The 22,243-nt window shown below is 50.8% G+C and overlaps 1 protein-coding gene across 5 annotated transcripts in view; it reads left to right on the top strand.

Annotated features, from left to right (window-relative positions):
* LOC136551398 (uncharacterized) overlaps positions 1-18,735 on the top strand; it is a 28,179-nt gene extending 9,444 nt beyond the window's left edge. Inside the window, exons 12-21 of one of the 5 annotated variants that reach the window (XM_066542952.1) lie at positions 556-614; positions 703-772; positions 2,182-2,273; positions 2,878-2,940; positions 3,009-3,075; positions 3,278-3,475; positions 3,553-3,672; positions 17,632-17,784; positions 18,168-18,264; positions 18,430-18,735. In XM_066542952.1, the coding sequence (XP_066399049.1) occupies positions 556-614; positions 703-772; positions 2,182-2,273; positions 2,878-2,940; positions 3,009-3,075; positions 3,278-3,475; positions 3,553-3,672; positions 17,632-17,784; positions 18,168-18,254 (909 nt within the window). In that variant the 3' untranslated portion in view covers positions 18,255-18,264; positions 18,430-18,735. Of the gene's footprint in view, positions 1-555; positions 615-702; positions 773-2,181; positions 2,274-2,877; positions 2,941-3,008; positions 3,076-3,277; positions 3,476-3,552; positions 3,673-5,272; positions 5,770-17,631; positions 17,785-18,167; positions 18,265-18,368 lie in introns of those variants that run through there. The other 4 variants (XM_066542951.1, XM_066542950.1, XM_066542953.1 and 1 more) reach the window with 4 other exon arrangements.
* Positions 18,736-22,243: the final 3,508 nt, after the last annotated feature.

The following is a 22,243-nucleotide window of genomic DNA, read 5'->3' as shown; positions in this document are numbered from 1 at the left end:
TATTCTTTGAGAGACTTAGTGTGTGTGGGTTTGAGTTTGCAACATCTCTTGCCCCTTCTTTTCTTAATATTTGAGTTTCATCTAAGCCTCGTACTTGAAACCTCAAAGGTTCCTATTATCTTAATAAAGTTGGATATGTGCAAGTTTAAAGAAGTTCCATTAATGTTTTCCACACACATACACACACACACAAAAAAAAGTTCCGTAACTTGCATTGGATCTGGATACACTCTGTTCATGTGCCAACTGTGGTTCCTCATGCTGTGCCACCCTACGCACTTGCTTAACAGTTAAACAGTTAAGTTGTCTCATGTTGGAGAATGAGGACAGTTTATCTTGTGTTGAAGCCTAAAGTAAAAGTAGTCGATAGGCTTCATTGTGAATGTGAGGTGCTGAGTGACATCGGGATAAAGTAGGTTCAGATAGATAGTCATGAATGAAGCAATGCAACATCATTGCTTTCCCTTGCTGTTTGGGCCATCAATGACATCCAATTGCGCAGTTTCTCTTGTCTATTGTGGAACTGTTCTAACAGTGTCTTACTTTTTCATGTAGCGTTCTCTGGCTCGCAGTGCGTACAACAGGAATGACTTCCATACATCCAAAGTCCTATGGTATAAGACTATCTTAAGCAAAAATGTTGTTTATCGTTGATTCGTTGTGAATAACTTGCAAAATATCTTTCTTTTGAACTTTGAATAGGGAATCTGCATTGTTGTTGAACTCTTTGATTCCAGATGGCTGGTTTGCATATGGCACAACTGCATGGAAGGTAATTTTACGAAGTTTCAAATTCTTTTGCAAAGAGAAAGTATGTATGGATATTTTATTCTGCATATGTTGTAGTGGCATTTCTTAAAACGGAAGGTTTGTATAATTATTTGAATAAGACTGTCTTGCTATTTTCTTCATTGTTATGGATCACTAATTTGCAACTTACTGTTTTGCATTTCTGGCAATATGGAACCTCAGTGGAAGTTAAGACAGGAACCTCAGTGGTTCTTTTTAAGGATCAGACTGCTGTCTTGTGGAAGTTAAGACAGGAACCTCAGTGGTTCTTTTTAAGGTTTTCCCATTATGGCTTTAGGCTCCTAAAAATATGCTTTCAAGTTTCAACTGTTATGAATAAAGAGAGACTGAACTGGATGATTATATTGAGGCCCAATGGAAACTATATATAGAGTACATGAGAGACACAAGAGGAAAACCCTAGACTAGGATATTACACTAATACCCTTTGACTATTATACCTTAACATCAACTAATTATTAATTTATCATATCATAGGCGGGAAATATCAAGTGTTTTTCACAGCATTTAAAATATTGGACTAGGAAGCCACCTAGGTGGTAGGTGGTGGAATATGTTTGCATGAGCTGAGTTGTTCCAATGGCCGTTGCATTACACTCCATTTCTCTATGTTTATCCATGGCTCACAAGAATACATCCACAATATTTGTCCATGGAGGATACTGAGGGTGTAGTTATTGAATTTTTTCCTGTTGCGAACGCTTTCATTGGCAAGCAATACACCAAGAAGAAAGGGCCAGCGTCTACTAGTGGCTAAGGCCTATCAGATTAGCACTTTGTTGGGGGTTGTTAGCATCTTGTTAGCAAGTTAGCATCTTCTGAGTGAAGTTAGGGAGTTTGTTAGTACATCTGCCAGCCATTAGGCCATATAACTAATGGCTGGCTAAGCATTAGGGGATCAAGCAGGAATTGAGTTATTATGTTCAGAGCCTCCTAGGATCAGGCTCGTTCCCCTGCCATCATTGTTAGTCTAGTCAGATGAATAAAGCCAACATCCCAGCCATATCATTTCCACTCTCTACCCTTAATTAAATGCTCCGACAGAATAGAAATGGTTGTATCATGACATTTAATAGGTATATGGATGGTCATTTCACATTGATTTTTCGGTAGAATTTGTATCTACTTGGTCAGTGCACATGGAGTGGTATGGACAAATATCATATCATGTGTTGGCATGACAACTTGAGTGTGGAGTCAACTATCATGTCATGCTTTGGCATGGCAATGCTTTGTTACCTTAAATTTGGTTGTGGCAACATGATTTGGCCTTTATGTTGCCGCTTGCTTTTATTACCTTTACTTATCAGCTTTGTTGCTTCCTTAGAACATATGTTGTCAAATAGATTTACTGTTTATGTGTTCATACAGGACAAGGATCTTGACAAAGCTGTGGATGCGTTTAGTCGTGCTGTACAGATAGATCCTGAGAATGGAGAAGCATGGAACAACATAGCCTGCCTGTATATCACTTTCTATACTTGTTCCTTGTTTGTATTACGATGCTGATGGTTTGGCCTGATGTGCAATGTCATTAGCATTTATGCTTGACTAGGTGTTATGTGCCCTGATTTACCATGTCATTACATTTTGCCTCGTGTGTTTTTCTCATTTACGCTGTTGATATTTTCTATTTAATTTTGATCTTGCTGTTTTACCTTGTCAATTCAAGCTGCTCTGTAGAATATATTGGTTTTGGCATTTCTCTCTGTGGTATTATGCTGTTGTGCATCATGGTCTATCTTTCAAAAATCATTTCGTGGAAATTTGTGTACATTGAGTCAAGCCTTGTGTTACTCTTATCAAGCACTCATTGGTTGTTAGTACTTGCCAGTCTGTTGGTTTATTATGCCTTTTAGAACAATCGTTATTGTTTCATAAAAAAAGAAGACAAAATAGATCACTTGGTATAGAAGTTATGCTGTACAGAGCTCATGTGAGCAATGTAATGGTCAGGTGTGATTGATATGTTCTGTAGGGGAATAGCTAATTAAGATTTATTGATGATGTTTGTTTGTGCTATCATTTTTTATCTTGTATTGACCTTTAATGTAGCTAATTATGTAGGCACATGATTAGAGGGAAAAGCCAAGCAGCAGTCCAAGCATTTAGGGAAGCTGTAAAGTTCAAGTATGTTCCACCTGATGTCCATAAAGTCCAGTAATAGAATTTATAAATTAACAATATATTATTTGTAGGAGGAATAGCTGGGAAATCTGGGAAAATTACAGTAAAGTTGCTTTGGACACAGGGAATATTCGACTGGTAAGTATGTCTTTCGAGAAATTGATTTGATATTTCTGTTTTCACAGGACATTTTGTTATCTGTGGTTTTGTTCTCTATTTTACTCATGCATTTAGTTCGAAGCTGCTAGTGTTCCTTGAAGCAGTAGATAATGCCCCCCCCCCCCCCCTCCTTATTTTTTTGCAAAATGAATCTTCAAATAATATTAAGTTCCCTCTGCAGACACTTGAAGCTTTGAAAACTGTATTGCATTTATCCTCAAATAAGCGCTTTAATGTTGGTATATTGGACAAGGTGATGACAACACTTGAAGAACAATCTCCAAATTTTGTTGATACTCACGAAGCATCAGATGATGCAAATAAAGAGACAAGACAATCCAATCAATTGTTCGATATTATTGGTGATATCCTTCAGCAGGTTACCAACCTCTCTGGATTGTATTTCATCTTATACTAGATACCAGATCAGAGTTAATATCTTGCTTGTGTTTCCAGATTGTGAGAAGTGGAGGCAGCAATGCGGACGCATGGGGTTTGTATGCAAGATGGCATAAGACCAAGGGTAACTTCATGTCATGTTCTGAAGCTTTGTTGAAGCAAGTTCGATCTCTTCAGGTGCATATACTGTTCTCATGCTGAATGCTTCATTACCAATCAATAAACAAAAGGCGTGTTGGATTCTTTGAATGATGGGTTCACCTTGATATCCCTGTATGTGTGAACTGAGGAGCAGATGGGGGGGATATATTATCAGGGTACAAAAATGTGGTTTATACACAAATACCTCGTGTGTCTACAGGACGTTGACTTGATTCTGGTGGATTACTTCTAATTTTCTTTGAGCTTGTGTTTTGTGGAGGCTTGCATTCTTGAGGAAACATAAAATTCTGTACTATTCATAACTTGTCCCTAACAAAAGTAGAAATATAGAAATAGTGAAATACTACCATTCTGGATCAGAAATATCTTCATGGGAACATACTCAAGTACTCAACTGACACCTCTTTGGCGAAAAGTATGTAAAATAAAATTCTGAAATTTGTAGATGTAGTACATGTTCTATGTATGGATACAAAAATTCAAGGTAAAATGCACTTCTTATGCTAGGAAGGCACTATTGTATAATTCATGATCCTGAACATGGCTACTCCACTACTCCAGCAGTCCAACACTAACGACACCAGGTTCCCTTTTTTATTGCTATAGTTGCATTCAATTATGATCCTCTGTCCTCTGAGGATTTTTTTTGGGGCGTAATTAGGTTGGTGGTGAGGCGAGGCAGTAGTGACTTTACTAGCAACTATATCTCACTGGCTGCAAGGGAAAATGGTGGAGGCGCCGAGGCGGCATGCGCAGCATGTGGGGAAGGGTGGTGGCACTTAGGGGTGGATAAAGAGCCAACTATAACTTTTTTGAGCTTTGTTTAAAATTGATTTATTTTATATTTGTTACAGTCTGTATCATTTGAGACCCAACTTCTAACCGCGCCGAGCCGAATCGAGCCACAATGAAGTCGACTTGCAATCAAAACATCTAATTTTGATTACAAAAGCAAAAACAAGTGTAATCAGAGCTATTCTGAAACAAGCCACCAAACCAGCTTAAGGAGTTCTTTTGCCATCTCGGAGCTAGACGGTGAGACAGGCAGTGGCAGGGAGAGTCATGGAGCAGGATAATGAGATTGGTCCACTTTTCTTGCTTAATTCCATAGGTACATCACCTCTCATTATATGTAGAGGCCATCAACTTAGCTCCCAAGGCAAACTGAAGTATGGAATCTTTTAGTAGTGATCCATCTTTCCTGATTCAAGCTTAACTTTCCTAAACCAATGTTTTCAGATCGTATTATCGAGGCTAGTCGAATGACCACCGATCAGACGACTAATCGCGATTAGTCGTCGATAAGGGTCGATTAGTCGGTCCTAATCGGTCTAATCGGCTAGTCGGACATTTAGTCGTCCTTGTGCCTAGATGGCCTAATCGACCATGTATATACTATATATATGATGTAAATATATGTAAACATGGCCATAATAAATAGGTAAATGTTAGAGGCAAGCAACCAAGCACAGTTTGGCATGTAATCATGTTTGCAATGAATCATTATCATGGTGATTTGGCCACTTACCTGTAACTGCTGCTTGCTGATTTGGCCACTTACTTGCATCATGGTGGCTCATCTTGATGCTTGAGGCCTCCTGTGTCCGTCTTCCAGGCGTCGAGGAAGGAGCCTCAGAGGCGGGCGGAGCTACTGGGTCCCGGCAGGGGAGGAGACAGAAGAGCGAGCGGAGGTGGAGGCGCGGGCGGAGCTGCGGACGCCGGCGAGAGGCGCGGACGCCCGACAGAGGCGCGGACAAAGCTGCGGACACCGGCGAGGGGCGCGGACGGAGCTGCGGACGCCGGCGAGGGAGATCCAGAGGCAGGCCGCCGCCGGCTGCGAGAGAGAGCAGCGGGAGCAGAGAGAGCAGCGGCTGCGAGAGAGAGCAGCGGGAGCTGGAAATGCGGCTGCAACTCCCACTAGGTCACTCACTCACTCCTCTTCTTCTTACCCTAATGGGCCAGCTAAAGGTGGGCCGAATTCTTTAGCTGGGCCAAATTCTCCCTCCCCCGAACTAGTCGTCCGGCTAGTCTGATCGGACGACTAATCGTGATTAGTCGCAACTTATCGGACGATAAGTTTTCTAATCAGTCTAAACTAATCGAGGGCCCTTATCGAGCACCTGGTTACGATAATGACGATTAATCGCGATTAGTCGTCCGATCTGAAAACACTGTCCTAAACAAGTCGCTTTTATGCAAGGAAGGGGTGTGACTTTCCTGCCTGACCCTAGGGGCTAGGAGCTGGTGGTGGGGCAGCAACCACCTCTGGGCTGGTCTGGTCCAGCTGCCTCATGTCTGATGGATCCATGTTAATCTGGTTTTAAACATAGCAAGAGGAATGAAAATGGTGTCCCTTGTGCCCTTTAGTATTCTTACAAGGTCGTTATCAGCTTCCTCTATGTCTACCTCATATTTTTGACACACTACGGTATGAAAAAAAGTTAACCTTTACAATTTCCATGTGTATAATAATATTATTTGCTCTATAATAAATAGTGTGCATTTTTTCAACATAGCTTAAGGGCATTATCAACTTTTCCGTACAAAAGGCTTCACTATCTTTGCAATGCCTCAGCATCTAGGCAACCAATGAAGGTTGCCAGGAGAGAGTGAGAGATGACAGCTATAAGTCTTGTCCTTATCTACTTAGGATAATTATCTAGAGTAGTTGGTGGCTGTGTTAGCCCTTATCTTTATCCCTAGCATCTACTTTAGCATCTCTCGAATATGTTGTAGCTTTCCTAAGGCTCAAGCAAGCTTTCTTAAGGCTCAAGCAAGCTATCCTATATGTATCCCCAACCTGCCATAGTTGTGGCATGGCTAATGAAATCTGAAATTCAGCCCCAAACCCGTGTTTTGGTTCTAACAAATGGTATCTAGAGCCTAAGTTCATCTGGGTTCTACCCTTACCACATCCCAATCCATCGCCATGTCTCTCCACTCATCATCCTCTTCCTCCAACCGTTCCACCACCTCCAGCATATGTGCTGCAGCGGCTGCAGCAGCCAGGCGCGAGGAGGCGGCGGCCGAGCGTGCAGCAGCAGCGGAGCGGGCGGAGCTTGCTACGGTGCGTGCGGCTGAAGCCGCCCACCAGGCAGCAACGGAGGCGCGGGAGGCTGCAGCAGCAGCGGCTGCGCTACGTGCGGAGGCAGACGCGGGGGAGCAAGAGAACTACGGCGCCCGGGCGGGCACGTCGGATGCAGGAGCGGCGACGGCTGTGGCTCTGCGCCGCGGAGCGGACGCCGAGCGGACCTGGCCCGACGCGGGCGGCCTGGGCGGACGTGGTGGACGTAAGGCTGGCGACCGCGACGGCTTCGACAACCGACGCGGACGCGACGCGGGCCGCTTCGATGGACGATGATGGATAAGTCTAGCTGCTATGGTCTTTGTGGGGCTGTTGTGGTCTTTGTGGGACTGTTGTGGTCTTTGTGTTTTTAGGACAGCATCTTAGACTAGCATCTAGAGGACAGCATCTTAGCATCTAGGACAACATCTTAGACTAGCATCTTGGCATATGCTTGGCTGGCTAGCAGCCTATAAATATGTATCCCCAACCCCTTGGGTTGACATGGCATTGAGAAGTAAACCAGAAAATTGTCCTAACTCCTAGTGTCATCCTCTCTCGATGAGAGTAAAAATTCTACTACTTCCAAGAGTGAGAATTCAGCGACTAACAAGTGGTATCAGAGCCGTATTATCCTGTAGCCTGAGCATCTCCTGCTCATCTCCTCTCCCAGCCACACAACAGTCCCAGCTGCAAGCAGCAGCTTCGGCCGCTCCTGCTCACTCCTCCCCCGACGCTCGTCTGAAGCAGCCCTCTCCCCACGCAGCAATCCACCCCGGTAGCGCGTCATGTCCGCAGGGCATCTCAGCGCTCGGTCGCCTCGAGCACGCGGGTCGGCAGGAGGCCGAACTTGCCGCGGCAGAGGAACGCGAGCGAGCGGCGGCAGAGACCGTTGCGGCGGCGGCAAGGGCATCGAGGTTGGCAGCGGCGTAGCTGGCAAGCAGCCAGAGCGGAGGCGGAAGCGGCGGCGGCGGCGAATGCAGCGCGTGCGGCGCAGCGGAGGTCGAGGCTCTGCGCGGCAGCATCGGCAGCTCCATTTCCGCTGACAACACTGCCGACGCGGACCTCGAGCTGCTAGAGAGGGAGGCAGCGCGAGCGCGGGCGGCGCAGTGGGCAGCCGCGCACGCCCACGAGCGTGGCGGCAGCCCAGATAGGCGCGGACGCGCTGGCGGCGCTCCTGGAGGAGGCGCACACGGCGGTGGCGCTCCTGGGGCAGCCGCACACGTCCACGAGCGCGGCGGTAGCCTAGACAGGCGCGGACGCACTGGCGGCGCTCCTGGAGGAGGCGCGCACGGCAACGGTGGTGGACGGGTCGATGGAGAGCGCGGCCTTCACAGGCAGCGTGGCTCTCTCCCTGGATCGGTACCGACGGGTCGATGGAGAGCACGGCCTTCACAGGCAGCGTGGCTCTCTCTCCCCGGATCGGTACCGTGGTTACCACGGGCTCCAGGCTGTTGTCAGGGACGTCGGTCCCGGCGGTGGGTGGCCTACCCTCACCAAGACCAACTACGTCGAGTGGGCTACGGTGATGAGGGTAAAGCTCCAGGTGTGGCACATGTGGGAGGCAGTCCGATACGGCGACGTCGACTACGACCTAGATCGGCGGGCGCTGGATGCCCTCATCGCTACAGTCCCGCCCGAGATGCAGTTCTCGCTTACCAACAAGCGGACTATCAAGGAGGCTTGGGACGCCATCGCTGCGGCACGCATCGGCAGCGACCGCGCCCGCAAGTCCACACTGCAGGCACTTCGCAAGGACTGGGAGAACCTGGCCTTCAAGCCAGGTGAGGACGTTGATGACTTTGCTCTCCGTCTCAACACTCTGTTGCAGAAGATGGTGCCGTTCGGCGATGACACCTACGGCGAGGAGAGAGCTGTCGAAAAGCTCTTTCGCTGCGTCCCTGAGAAATACAAGCAGATGGCTCGCTCGATCGAGTCCCTGCTGGATCTGTCCACGATGTCGATCGAGGAGGCGATAGGTCGCCTCAAGGTCGTCGACAGCGATGAGCCACAGTCTCTCTCGGGGCCCATCACCACTGGCGGGAAGCTCCTTCTCACTCGGGAGCAGTGGCTTGCCAGCCAAGGTGATCGGAAGAAGGGGGAGCCTTCTTCCGCGACAGGCGGCCGCAAGCGTGGCAAGCCACGCAAGGCGCGCAGAGACGCCCAGGCCGGGGCGCGAGGACGTGCCGAGGGTGATGCCCGCGGAGGCGCCTAGGGCGGCGCCGCCGGCAGGCACAAGCCGGCACGAGACGACGCCTGCCGTAACTGCGGCCAGCTCGGCCATTGGGCCAAGGACTGCCGACAGCCACGACGCGGCCAGGCCCACGTCGCACAGGCGGAGGAGGAGCCGGCTCTGTTCATGGCACATGCAAGCATTGAGCTACCTCCAGCGGCACCGGCCGCAGCGGCTCTCCATCTCGACGAGCCAAAAGCACACGCCCTCCTCGGCGACAGCTCCGGCAACGACAAGACTGACGGGTGGTGCCTCGACACTGGCGCCACCCATCACATGACCGGTCGACGGGAGTTCTTCACCGAGCTTGACTCTAGCGTCCGAGGCTCCGTCAAGTTTGGGGATGCCTCCGGCGTGGAGACCAAGGGCGTCGGCTCCGTCATCTTCACCACCGTGTCTGGTGAGCACAGGCTGCTCACCGGAGTCTACTACATCCCCGCGTTGAGGAACTCCATCATCAGCTTGGGACAGCTGGATGAGAACGGTTCGCGCGTGGTGGTTGAGGACGGAGTCATGAGGATTTGGGATCGTCGTCGTCGCCTTCTTGCCAAGGTATCCAGAAGCGCAAATCGACTCTACGTCCTTAACGTGCAGGTAGCACAACCCCTATGTCTCGCTGCTCGTCGGGATGACGAGGCGTGGCAGTGGCACGAGCGTTTCGGGCACCTTCACTTTGAGGCCCTGAAGCGGCTCAGTGCCACGGAGATGGTGCGAGGCCTGCCGTGCCTCGACCATGTGGAGCAGCTCTGCGACGTCTGCGTGTTGACGAAGCAGAGGCGACTCCCCTTTCCACAGCGGGCTAGCTTTCGAGCCAAGGAGAGGCTCGAGCTTGTGCACGGGGACTTGTGTGGCCCGGTGACACCGGCCACACCGGGAGGACGACGCTACTTCCTGCTGCTCGTCGACGACCTCTCCCGCTACATGTGGGTGATGGTCCTCGGTAGCAAGGGAGAGGTTGCGGACGCCATCAGGCGCGCGCAGGCTGCTGCGGAGGCGGAGTGCGGCCGTAAGCTGCGCGTGTTGCGCACCGACAACGGCGGCTGAATTCGTGTCGTACTGCGCTGACGAGGGCATTTAGCGCCACTACTCCGCGCCGTACAGCCCGCAGCAGAACGGCGTCGTCGAGCGGCGCAACCAGACGGATGTGGGGATGGCTCGGGCCCTCCTCAAGCAGAGGGGGATGCCGGCTGTCTTCTGGGGAGAGGCGGTGGTGACGGCCGTCTACATCCTCAACCGCTCGCCTACCAAGACGCTCGACGGCAGGACGCCGTACAAGGCTTGGCATGGGCGCAAGCCGGCGGTCTCCCACTTGCGGGTCTTCGGCTGCCTCGCGTTCGCCAAGGAGCTTGGCCACATCAGCAAGCTCGACGATAGGAGCACTCCGGGAGTGTTCATCAGCTACGCGGAGGGCTCGAAGGCCTACCGCATCCTCGACCCGAAGACACAGCGTGTGCGCACGGCGCGCGACGTTGTGTTCGACGAAGGGTGAGGATGGGCGTGGGACAAGGCGGTGGACGACGGCTCGGCTCCGACGTACGACGTCCACTTCGAGGGAGCTGGGGGAGTAGGCGGCTCTTCTTCGGCGAGCGCGTCTACCCCAGTCCCCGAGCGTCCACCGACCCCGGCGCCTGCTACTCCGACAGCACCACGCTCTCCAGCCAGGACCTCGGCTGCGATGAGTCCTTCGTCGGCTCCACCACAGCCGGCAACGCCACGCACTCCAGCACCGACAGGCACCACTTCGGGCACGTCTACTCCACCACCAGCTCATGTCGAGGACGGCCCGGTTGAGCTCGCTACTCCACTCTCTCATGACGAGGAGCGCGTCGACGTGTACCACGACGGCGAGCCGTTGCGGTACCGTACGATAGAGAACCTTCTCGGCGACCAGCCGGTGCCGGGACCGGTGCCTCACGACCTGGAGGCGCAGTTGCACCTTGCGTGTGACGACGGCGAGCCTCGGTCGTTTGCAGAGGCCGACAGATACGCGGCAAGGCGCGCCGCGATGCAGTTGGAGATGGATGCGGTTGAGAAGAACCGCACCTGGGAGCTTGCTGACCTTCCTCGTGGTCATCGCGCGATCACCCTTAAGTGGGTGTACAAGCTGAAGAGGGATGAAGCCGGTGCCATCGTCAAGCACAAGGCTCGCTTGGTGGCACGAGGTTTCGTGCAGCAGGAGGGGGTCGACTTCGACGACGCCTTTGCTCCCGTGGCACGGATGGAGTCCGTGCGACTCCTCGCGCTAGCTGCCCAGGAGGGCTGGCGTGTTCATCACATGGACGTCAAGTCGGCGTTCCTTAATGGCGACTTGAAGGAGGAGGTCTACGTGCACCAGCCGCCGGGATTTGCGATTCCCGGCAAGGAGGGCAAGGTGCTCCGCCTGCGCAAGGCCCTCTATGGCTTGCGGCAGGCACCGAGGGCGTGGAATGCCAAGCTGGATTCCACGCTAAAGGGGATGGGCTTCGAGCAAAGCCCGCACGAGGCGGCCATCTACCGACGGGGCAGTGGAGGTAATGCTCTGCTGGTGGGTGTCTACGTCGACGACTTGTGATTACCGGCACCAAGGATGCGGAGGTGGCGGCATTCAAGGAAGAGATGAAGGCCACCTTCCAGATGAGTGACCTGGGGCCTCTCTCCTTCTACCTGGGAATCGAGGTGCACCAGGATGACTCCGGGATCACGCTTCGACAGACCGCCTACGCCAAGCGCGTCGTTGAGCTAGCTGGGCTCATCGACTGCAACCCAGCTCTCACTCCGATGGAGGAGAGGCTGAAGCTGAGCCGCGACAGCACGACGGAGGAGGTGGACGCTACGCAGTACCGGCGTCTTGTGGGGAGCCTTCGCTACCTCGCCTACACACGGCCGGACCTGGCATTCTCCGTCGGCTACGTTAGTCGGTTCATGCAGCGACCGACAACGGAGCACCAGCAGGCTGTGAAGAGGATCATCCGCTACGTTGTGGGGACTCTCGACCACGGCCTCTACTACCCTAGGTGCCCTAGGGCGGCACACTTCGTCGGGTACAGCGACAGCGACCATGCCGGCGACATCGACACCAGCAAGAGCACGAGCGGGATCCTCTTCTTCCTCGGCAAGTGCCTCGTTAGCTGGCAGTCGGTGGCCCTGTCCAGCTGCGAGGCCGAGTACATAGCAGCCTCCACCGCTTCGACTCAGGCGCTCTGGCTCGCTCGATTGCTTGGTGATCTCCTCGGCAGAGACACTAGAGCGGTGGAGCTCAGGGTGGACAGCAAGTCCGCTCTGGCCCTGGCAAAGAACCCCGTCTTCCATGAACGCAGCAAGCATATCCGGGTGAGGTACCACTTCATCCGAGGCTGTCTTGAGGAAGGGAGCATCAAGACGAGCTACATCAACACCAAGGACCAGCTTGTGGACCTGCTCACTAAGCCCCTTGGGAGGATCAAGTTCCTTGAGCTCTGCTCCAGGACCGGGATGGTTCAACTTTCCCACAAGACGACGCACAAGACTTAGGGGGAGAATGATGGATAAGTCTAGCTGCTATGGTCTTTGTGGGACTGTTGTGGTCTTTGTGTTTTTGGGACAGCATAGGACAACATCTTAGACTAGAGGACAGCATCTTAGACTAGCATCTAGAGGACAGCATCTTAGCATTTAGGACAACATCTTAGACTAGCATCTTGGTATATGCTTGGCTGGCTAGCAGCCTATAATATGTATCCCCAACCCCTTGGGTTGGCATGGCATTGAGAAGTAAACCAGAAAATTGTCCCAACTCCTAGTGTCATCCTCTCTTGATGAGAGTAAGAATTCTGCTACTTCCAAGAGTGAGAATTCAGTGACTAACAGACGATGCCGCGACTTCGACCGGGACGAGCGGGTGGCACGCGACGCCAACGCCTGGCTGGAGCGGGAGGAGCGGCGCGAGGCGCGGGATATGGGGGGGGGGGGGGGACGCTGGCAGCGCGCCTCCCCTTCCCCGGACCGGCGCCCCTCCCGTCATGCAGACCGTCGTCAAGGACGCCGGCGGCGGATGGCCCATGCTCACCAAGACCAACTACGCCGAGTGGTCCATGGTGATGAAGGTGAAGATGCATGCGCGGCGCATGTGGGATGCGGTACGGTACGGCGACGCCGACTTCGACGAGGATCGGCGGGCACTGGAGGCGCTTCTTGCTGCTGTTCCGACGGAGATGCACTCCTCCCTCGTGAACAAGCGGACCGCCAAGGACACCTAGGACGCCATCGCCGCGGCACGCATTGGCAGCGCCCGCGCTCGCAGGTCCACGCTTCAGAAGCTGCGTCAGGAGTGGGAGAACCTGGCTTTCAAGCCGGGTGAGGACGTCGATGACTTCGCTCTCCTCAACACCTTGATGCAGCAGTTGGCGCGGTACGGCGACAATGACATCGACGAGGAGAGAGCTGTCGAGAAGTTCCTCCGCGTCGTCCCCAAGAAGTACTCGCAGGTCGCCATCGCGATCAAGATGTTGCTGGACTTCTCCGAGCTGTCGATCGAGGAGGTGATGGGTCACCTCAAGGCCGTCGACAACCGCGAGCAGCTACCTCCCTCAAAGCCGGTCACCATCGGTGGCAAGCTTCTCTTCACCGAGGAGCAGTGGCTCGCCCGCCAGCGGGAGCGGAAGAAGGGGGAGGCCTCGGATTTTTCAGCTTCGGGCCGCGCAAGTGGGATAAGGCGCGGTGGCGCTCCTGGCGGCGCCGACGGCGAGCGCAAGGCTACCCGCGACGACACCTACAACAATTGCGGGAGGACCGGCCACTGGGCAAGGACTGCCGACAGACGAAGCGCGGCGGTCAGGCACACGTCGCGCAAGCGTAGGAGGGTGACGAGCCGGCTCTGTTCTTCGTACACGGGAGTATCGAGCCGCACTCCTCTCCCGTGCCAGCCGCCGCCGCGCTCCTCCACCTCGACGAGCCACGGGCTCACGTCTTCCTCGGCAACGGGTCCGGCGGCGACAAGATCGATGGGTGGTACCTCGACACCGGCGCCACCCACCACATGACCGGGCTACGGGAGTTCTTCTCCAAGCTCAACTTCGGCGTTCGAGGCTCTGTCAAGTTCGGGGACACCTCCGCCGTGGAGATCAAGGGCATCGGCTCCGTCGTCTTCACCACCAAGACCGGCGAGCACCGACTGCTCACCGGTGTCTACTACATCCCCGCGCTGAGGAACTCCATCATCAGCCTAGGACAGCTGGATGAGAACGGCTCGCCTGTGGAGATCGAGCACGGGGTCTTGCGTATCTGGGATCGCCATCGTCGCCTTCTCGTCAAGGTGAACAGAGGCCCCAACCGCCTTTACGTCCTCCACGTGTAGGTGGCGTAGCCCGTGTGTCTTGTAGCCCGCCGCGACGACGACTCTTGGCGGTGGCACGAGCGCTTTGGGCACCTCAACTTCGAGGCCCTGAAGCAGCTCGGCAACAAGGAGATGGTGCAGGGCATGCCGCGAGTCGAGCACGTGGAGCAGTTCTGCGACACCTGCGTCCTCACCGAGCAACGGCAGCTCCCCTTTCCCCGCCAGGCGAGCTTCCGCGCCAAGGAGAAGCTGGAGCTCGTGCACGGTGACCTCTGCGGCCCCGTGACAACGGCCACACCTGGAGGCCGGTGCTTCTTCCTGCTCCTCGTCGACGACGTGTCCCGCTACATATGGGCGATCCTGCTCGACACCAAGGCGGCGGCTGCGGACGCCATCAAGCGCCATCAAGCTGCTGCGGAGAAGGAGTGCGGCCGCAAGCTTCGGGTGCTACGCACCGACAACGGCGGCGAGTTCACGGCGGCTGAGTTCGCGGCGTACTGCGCCGACGAGGGGATCTAGCGCCACTTCTCCGCGTCGTACACCCCGCAGCAGAACGGCGTCGTTGAGCGCCGCAACCAGACGGTGGTGGCCACCGCCTGCGCCCTCCTCAAGCAGAGAGGGATGCTGGCAATCTACTGGGGGGAGGCAGTGATGACTGCCGTCCATCTCCTCAACCGCTCACCCACCAAGGCCCTTGACGGCAAAACGCTGTACGAGGCCTGGCACGGGCGTAAGCCGGTGGTGAGCCACCTCCGCGTCTTCGGCTCTCTCGCCTTCGCCAAGGAGCTCAACCACGTCGGCAAGCTCGACGACCGGAGCACGCCAGGGGTCTTCATCAGCTACGCGGAGGGCGTCAAGGCCTACCGCATCCTCGACCCTGCAACACAGCGCGTCCGCATCTCCCGGGACGTCGTGTTCGACGAAGGGCGAGGCTGGGCCTGGGACAAGGCGGTGGGCGACTGCTCGACTTCGACTCTCAGAGACTTCGTCGTCGACTACGTCCACTGAGGGAGTCGGGGGAGCTAGCAGCTCATCTTCACCGAGCTCGTCTACCTCAGCACCCGGCTCGCCATCAGCTTCGGCGAGTACACCGCCTACACCACCAGCAAGTCGTCCACCACTTGTACCACTGGCTACGCCCCGCTCTCCTACACCGGCTCCCCAATCTCCTGTATCGGCGCCCACACCTCCGAGATCGGCACCAGCAGCCTTGGTCCGTGACGAGCAGCGCACGGTGGAGTTCGCCACTCCGCTGTCTGACGACGAGGATCACGTCGATGCCTACCACGACAGCGAGCCTCTGCGCTACCGCACCTTGGACAACATCTTCGGTGATCAGCCCGTTCCTGGACTGGCGGTGCACGACTTCGAGGCGGAGCTGCACCTGGCGCACAAGGACGGCGAGCCCCGCTCCTTCGCTGAGGCGGAGGGAGACGCGGCATGGCGCGCCGCGATGCAGCAGGAGATGCACACGGTCGAGCGGAACCGGATGTGGGAGCTGGCGTATCTTCCTGCCGGCCACCGCGCCATCACCCTTAAGTGGGTCTACAAGCTCAAGAAGGATGAGGCCGGGGCGGTGATCAAGCACAAGGTGCGTCTGGTGGCGCGCGGGTTCGTCCAGCAGGAGGGAGTCGACTTCGACGACGCCTTCGCGCCCGTTGCGCAGATGGAGTTCGTCGTCTCCTCGCACTGGCGGCCCTAGGAGGGTTGGCGTGTGCACCACATGGACGTCAAGTCCGCCTTCCTCAACGGTGGCCTGAAGGAGGAGGTCTACGTCCACTAGCCGCCGGGATTCGTCATCCCCGACAAGGAGAACAAGGTTCTTCGCCTACGCAAGGCCCTCTACGGCTTGCGACAGGCACCCCGAGCTTGGAACGCCAAGCTGGACTCCACTCTCAAGCAAATGGGGTTCCAGCAAAGTCCTCACGGGGTTGCAGTCTACCGGCGGGGCAAGGGAGGCAATGCCCTGTTGGTAGGCGTCTACGTCGACGATTTGGTGATCACCGGCACCAAGGAGGCCGAGGTGGAGTCATTCAAGGAGGAGATGAAGGCAACCTTCAAGATGAGCGACTTGGGCCTTCTCTCCTTCTACCTGGGGATCGAGGTCCACCAGGACAGCTCCGGCATCTCCCTTCGCCAGACCGTCTACGCCAAGCGTATTGTCGAGTTGGGCGGGCTCACCGGCTGCAACCCAGCACACACTCCCATGGAGGAGAGGCTGAAGCTGAGCCGCGACAGCACGGCGAAGGAGGTCGACGCCACGCGGTACCGGCGCATTGTGGGCAGCTTTCGCTACCTCGTCCACACACGGCTGGACCTGACGTTCGCCGTTGGCTACGTCAGTCGGTTCATGCAGCAACCGACGACGGAGCACGAGCAGGCCGTCAAGAGGATCCTCCGCTACGTCGCGGGCACTTCCGACTACGGCTTGCACTACCCGAGGTGTCCCGGTGCGGAGCACTTCATCGGGTACAGTGACAGCGACCTCGCCGGCGACATCGACACAAGCAAGAGCACCAGCGGGATGCTATTCTTCCTCGGCAAGTGTCTAATCAGCTGGCAGTCAGTCAAGCAGCAAGTGGTGGCTCTGTCCAGTTGCGAGGCGAAGTACATCGCTGCCACAACCGCTTCGACTCAAGCTCTCTGGTTGGCTCGGCTGCTAGGCGATCTCCTGGGCAGAGACACAGAAGCAGTGGAGCTCAGGGTGGACAGCAAGTCCGCTTTGGCCTTGGCGAAGAACCCCGTCTTCCATGAGCGCAGCAAGCATATCCGAATCAAGTACCACTTCATTAGGAGCTACTTGGATGAGGGGAGCATCAAGGCCGGCTACATCAACACCTAGGATCAGCTCGCCGACCTTCTCATCAAGTCCCTTGGGCGGGTCAAGTTCCAGGAGCTTCACGCCAGGATTGGGATGGTTCAAATTCCCCAGAAGGCGCCACACAAGACTTAGGGGGAGAATGACAGCTATAAGTCTTGTCCTTATCTACTTAGGATAATTATCTAGAGTAGTTGATGGCTGTGTCAACCCTTATCTTTATTCCTAGCATCTACTTTAGCATCTCTAGAATATGTTGTAGCTTTGTTAAGGCTCAAGCAAGCTATCCTATATGTATCCCCAACCTGCCATAGTTGTGTTATGGCTAATGAAATCTGAAATTTAGCCCCAAACCTGTGTTTTGGTTCTAACAAGAGACGCAGGGTGGGTACAGGTAGGGTGTTAGGACTTAGGTGTATGGACTTGTGCAAATATAGTAATGTACATGTATCTAGTGGTTACTCATTTTAGTTACTTAATGCCATTATTAGTTTATGCCTGAGACAGCTTGAGATGCCTTTATAACTTCCCTGTCACAATAATTTACAAACTAAATATTGCCCTCCCAGGGTTCAGGATTATGGCATGACCAAACGAAGTTCGTAAAGTATGCTCAAGCTTCTTTGAAGCTTTGCAAGGTGTACATGGAGATTTCTTCCTCAACTGGAAGCCGACGAGAATTATTAACAGCCGAGATGCACCTTAAAAGTACTTTGAAACAGGTATTCAAATTTTGTCTGCATTGTTCCATTTCTATATAATGAAGAGGTCATGGATATAATCTAGAGCATACACAGAATGAAGTGCAAAAAATCTTTTCAAGAATTTGGGATGCCCGAATAACAGAATGGAAATCCATACCATCGATATTAACCATTTCTGTGCATTTTTTTTATCTAGAGCATACACAGAATGACGTTGCTTGCATTTTTATTTTTGCGGGGTGCATTTTTTTTATATACATTTCTTTTCTGTGCCATGTGTTGCTTGCGTTTTCTTTATTATATTTGTGTTGAAACTACAATCGTATCTTTGATATCAGCAACCACTTTGTGTTCATGCCCATCATAGATTACACATCTGGTAACTTTTCCTCACTCTGTAGGCCATGGACTTCTCAGACACCGAGGAGTACAAAGCTCTTGATAACTGTCTTGAGGAAATAAATAACATGATTGCTGCTACTGCCTAGGCTTATCCAGGCTGAGTTAAAAGAATTATTTTTGCTTATACATGGATACATCGCACAGGGCAGAATTCACTTCTACTGGTGGTTTTATATTGGTCTGCATGTTGTTGCATCCAGGTTTTGAGACGCTGGTTATGATAATGGATTGCCCATTTCTAATTAAACTTCTCTATGGTAGTCTTGCTGGGGAATCAAAGGTTACATTGTCGGACTCGAGCACGCTGATGAGTCATGTCTACCGTGCAAAATCTTTAATTGGTAGTAAGTCTTAGCTTTTGGATAGTAAACATCAAAGCGCATGGAAACACAGTGGGCTTCAGTGTTAAAAAAAAGTAGGGATGTAAGAGGTTTGTCCCCGAGCCTGCAAATATCATTTTTAAGTGGGTTTTGAAACCGTCTTGTTTCGCACCTTCGAAGTGTATCTTGTTGTAATCTTTGTAACTTATATGGATTTGCATTTGTTGCTTGAAGGAAAAATTTTCTATATGCCTATTGGCTAAGGGCTTGTTTGGTATGGCTCCAATAGCTGACTCCAGCTTTGGGTTCTGTGGCCGTATCAAACGCAGTGTAGAAAATGGCTTCTCTAGCTCTGGCTTTAGAGGAGCTAGAGCCGTTTTATTCTAGGGGAGGAGCTAGTATTTGTGGCTTCTTAGCAAGTGCTCCACCTGCCATTATTTAGTTTGATTTTTAAGATTGAAATACTACTAGTACAAACCGCCGCCATTGCGCGCGCGATGAAAGTGTGGTCAATACAAAGTATCTAGATATATGCTGGGGATGTGTATATTACATTTGTTGAAGTTTGGAACAAACCGAGGAGGGTACATAGGTATACACTACATGTGGCACCACCTGCAAACAGGTTTATTTGCAGATGTATGCATGCTTCCTATTTGCAGAATAAAGGCTAGTCAACTTCAATGACATGCAAATTGCTGCAGAATTTTTGAAGCCTTCTTTATCCTACTGTATGAGTAGCTGATCATATCTCAAATTACGTCGATCATACCACAGCATAAAAGAATTGCCCAATTTTGAAGCACTCTCAAATGTGTTTTGAGATGTATAGACTGAAATGAGCATATGAAAGATAAATGTTAGGCAAATGTATGAGCGCTAGCAAAAAAAAAAAGGCGGTCAAAAGAAAGAACCGAGTCCAAACAGCCATGATAGAAACAGTATATCTAAAATTAAAATAAGGAACAACAGACGTGAGCTTAAAATCTTTCTAGAAATATCCCCAAACACAGAAAAATCAGGCAAGCAAGGGGACCCATATCACAAGGGGTACGAACTAATCCGGAGCCTTAAGATCTAGAGAGAGGAAAAAAACATTAAAGGGTTTGGATCCTTGAATTGAATGTATTCTAATAATTAAATTTAGACATAGATTAATTAAGCTAATATAGTTATATATGAAATATATTTATATATTTATTGTTAGGCATACCAGGACATATTTATATGTTGTATTTTTATTGTAGGGAAGTGAGTTCAAGAGTGCGCTATAAGTTGAAGAATAGAATTATAGCATAGTGATCTATAGAATCTATTTCTCCTCTCACCCTATTAATTTACAGAAATGAATTTAAGATAGGCTTATCTGTGAGCTTGGGAATGGTATGGAATGTTAAATTCCAAGCCAAATAGCTTAATCCATTATGTAGATTTTAAGTCCTCCAAAATGAATGGGTTCAAACGGCCCCTAAGTGGGAATTACTGCACAGGCAACCACAGACCATCAATAGAACGATCAACTGGTAGAAGCATGTATGATCGTTATCCCTATAGGAAAACCACCAATTTTCTGAAGCTTTGTGATCATGTGTAGGAATCCTCATCAATGTGAGATAGAACTAAATAAACAATTATCTCAAATAGAACCTCACCTGGTTGTCGAAGCAACAGGCACGCATGCTGAACTCAAAGGTATTGTTGAAGTAACCTGCACAAACTTCAGTTTTAGAAAAACTATAAGCAGTACCACATATCTGCAGGTCATCTGAAATTAGAATTATAAAAAGAGGTTGTCGCGTTTCATCTGGCTAGTCTGGGTGACATAGTGACAAAAAATACTTGTTCCCAACCCATTTCAGCACAACATTCAGTATAATTCCATAGGCTTCCCCTGTTTCCATTTCTATGATATCCTTGCTTTTATCTTCAAAAGAGTTTTGCCTGAAACCAAAAATAAGAAAAATGGGACTTCATGGCAACTACAGAAAGCAGACATTATTTCTTCAATCCGTCAATCTGCTGACCTATTTTTCAACTATGCGGAAATTTCAGTTTGAGACAGACAGGGAAAGAACTTGGTACAGTAGAGGAAGACACTTAAAAAAGAAGAAAGACAATATGTCACAACAGAGCATGTCATTAGTTAAGACCGAACATAAAGGTATAATCATGATAAACAGCAGCATGGTATGCTTTGCATATTCATCTGTGAAATCAGCAGTGGGAAGCCCCAAATAGGAGAGAAAAAGGAACCAAGGCCGTACAAGGACTATAAGTGAAGTAAGGGGAAAAGCAAAATTGAAAGCAACCTGCATCTCCGGTACTGACAAACGAAACTGAAAATAAATGGTCTGTAACTCTGTATCCATCACAGTTCACAGATCGCATGAAACCTGAGTTGTGCTAACCGCTATCTTCATCAATAAGTAACCGAAATGAATAAAAAAAAACAGTTTAGAAGCATTTCAGAGTCAAGCTCTTCACCTGTCCATTCAGTTTGAATGCACGCTGAACCCTTTTTCACCTCTTACTTGCTATCTGATTGAATGCACGTAAGGAAAATAGAGGGGCAGTCAACAGGGTTTAGGTTGTGTGCCTGCAACAATAATAAGGGAGAATGGATGGAAATCACAGGAGCAAAGAACATTTCGATGTCAGCTAGACTTAATAACTACAAAAGGAAATGCAACCACTGGATATATCTTTAACCTTGACATCCCCCTTCCCTAAATTTCTTTTGTTGACCACGTCGGTTGTTAATAAGATAGAAATCAAGAGAGCAGAACATATGAATCCTAAATACATAAGGCACTATACTGTGATGGGTGGTTTTTTCAACAAAGCTAAGCAGTGCTGGGCATTTGTAACAAAACAACCTATGCGGGGAAATCTCAAACCCAAGAGGCATGTTTTTCCCATTTTTTTACATTTATCCATAGTCTGATTAAAGGGGGAGTAGAAAGGGAAGGCATCCAATAAACCAATAACCTCTAATCAAGTTCAAAATATTTCATCGTTATTGTCCATATCGGATTAAATAAAGTTGACAGCTCAAATACATAGTTACATAACTAAATCTCGTTGCAAACTGCAGAATAGCATTACGGCAGGTCAAAATTGGAATTTTCAATATCGCAATGGAATACACGATGCAAAAATGAAAATAAGTTATGAACAGCAAAATAAGCTATGAACTGAAGCAGAACGGATTATTTTCAAACAAAGGATATAAACTCTTGAAGCCACACGCTAGATAGGAAGATGCAGAATGTATCTGTAAGACAGAAATAACGAACTAAACAGGAGGATGCACTGTTGCATTTTTTGACAAAGCAATTCATATAACAGCATCACACAATGTGTAGGTGCATCATTGCTGACTGCTGCTAGGAAAAAACTAAAGATTAGATCAGATTACGCTTCCGAAGAATCTTAGCATGCATAAATTTCTTATAGCCCATGGTAACCATATATTGTCAAGAATTCCTAGCATATACAATAGTAATTTACACATCTTGCAAAACTTTTGGGTCACCAAAAAATATTAGGCCACACACCAACAGGAAAATAGAACCATTCTTCACACACCAACACGACAATAGATTTGGCCAATTTTTTTTGAATCAAACTGAAAGCTATAGATAATGACTGTAATTTAACAATACCTTACAATTCAACCACCAATCAGTACAGATGCAAACCGATTCCGTGCACATTCCCCTGGTCCAACTGGTCGCTGATTGCCACTGCACATG

This window comes from Miscanthus floridulus, chromosome 4 (assembly GCF_019320115.1).
Source record: "Miscanthus floridulus cultivar M001 chromosome 4, ASM1932011v1, whole genome shotgun sequence".
Classification (NCBI taxonomy): Eukaryota; Viridiplantae; Streptophyta; class Magnoliopsida; order Poales; family Poaceae; genus Miscanthus; species Miscanthus floridulus.
Note: the sequence above shows the minus strand (reverse complement) of the source record. Positions and strands in the feature narration are given on the sequence as shown.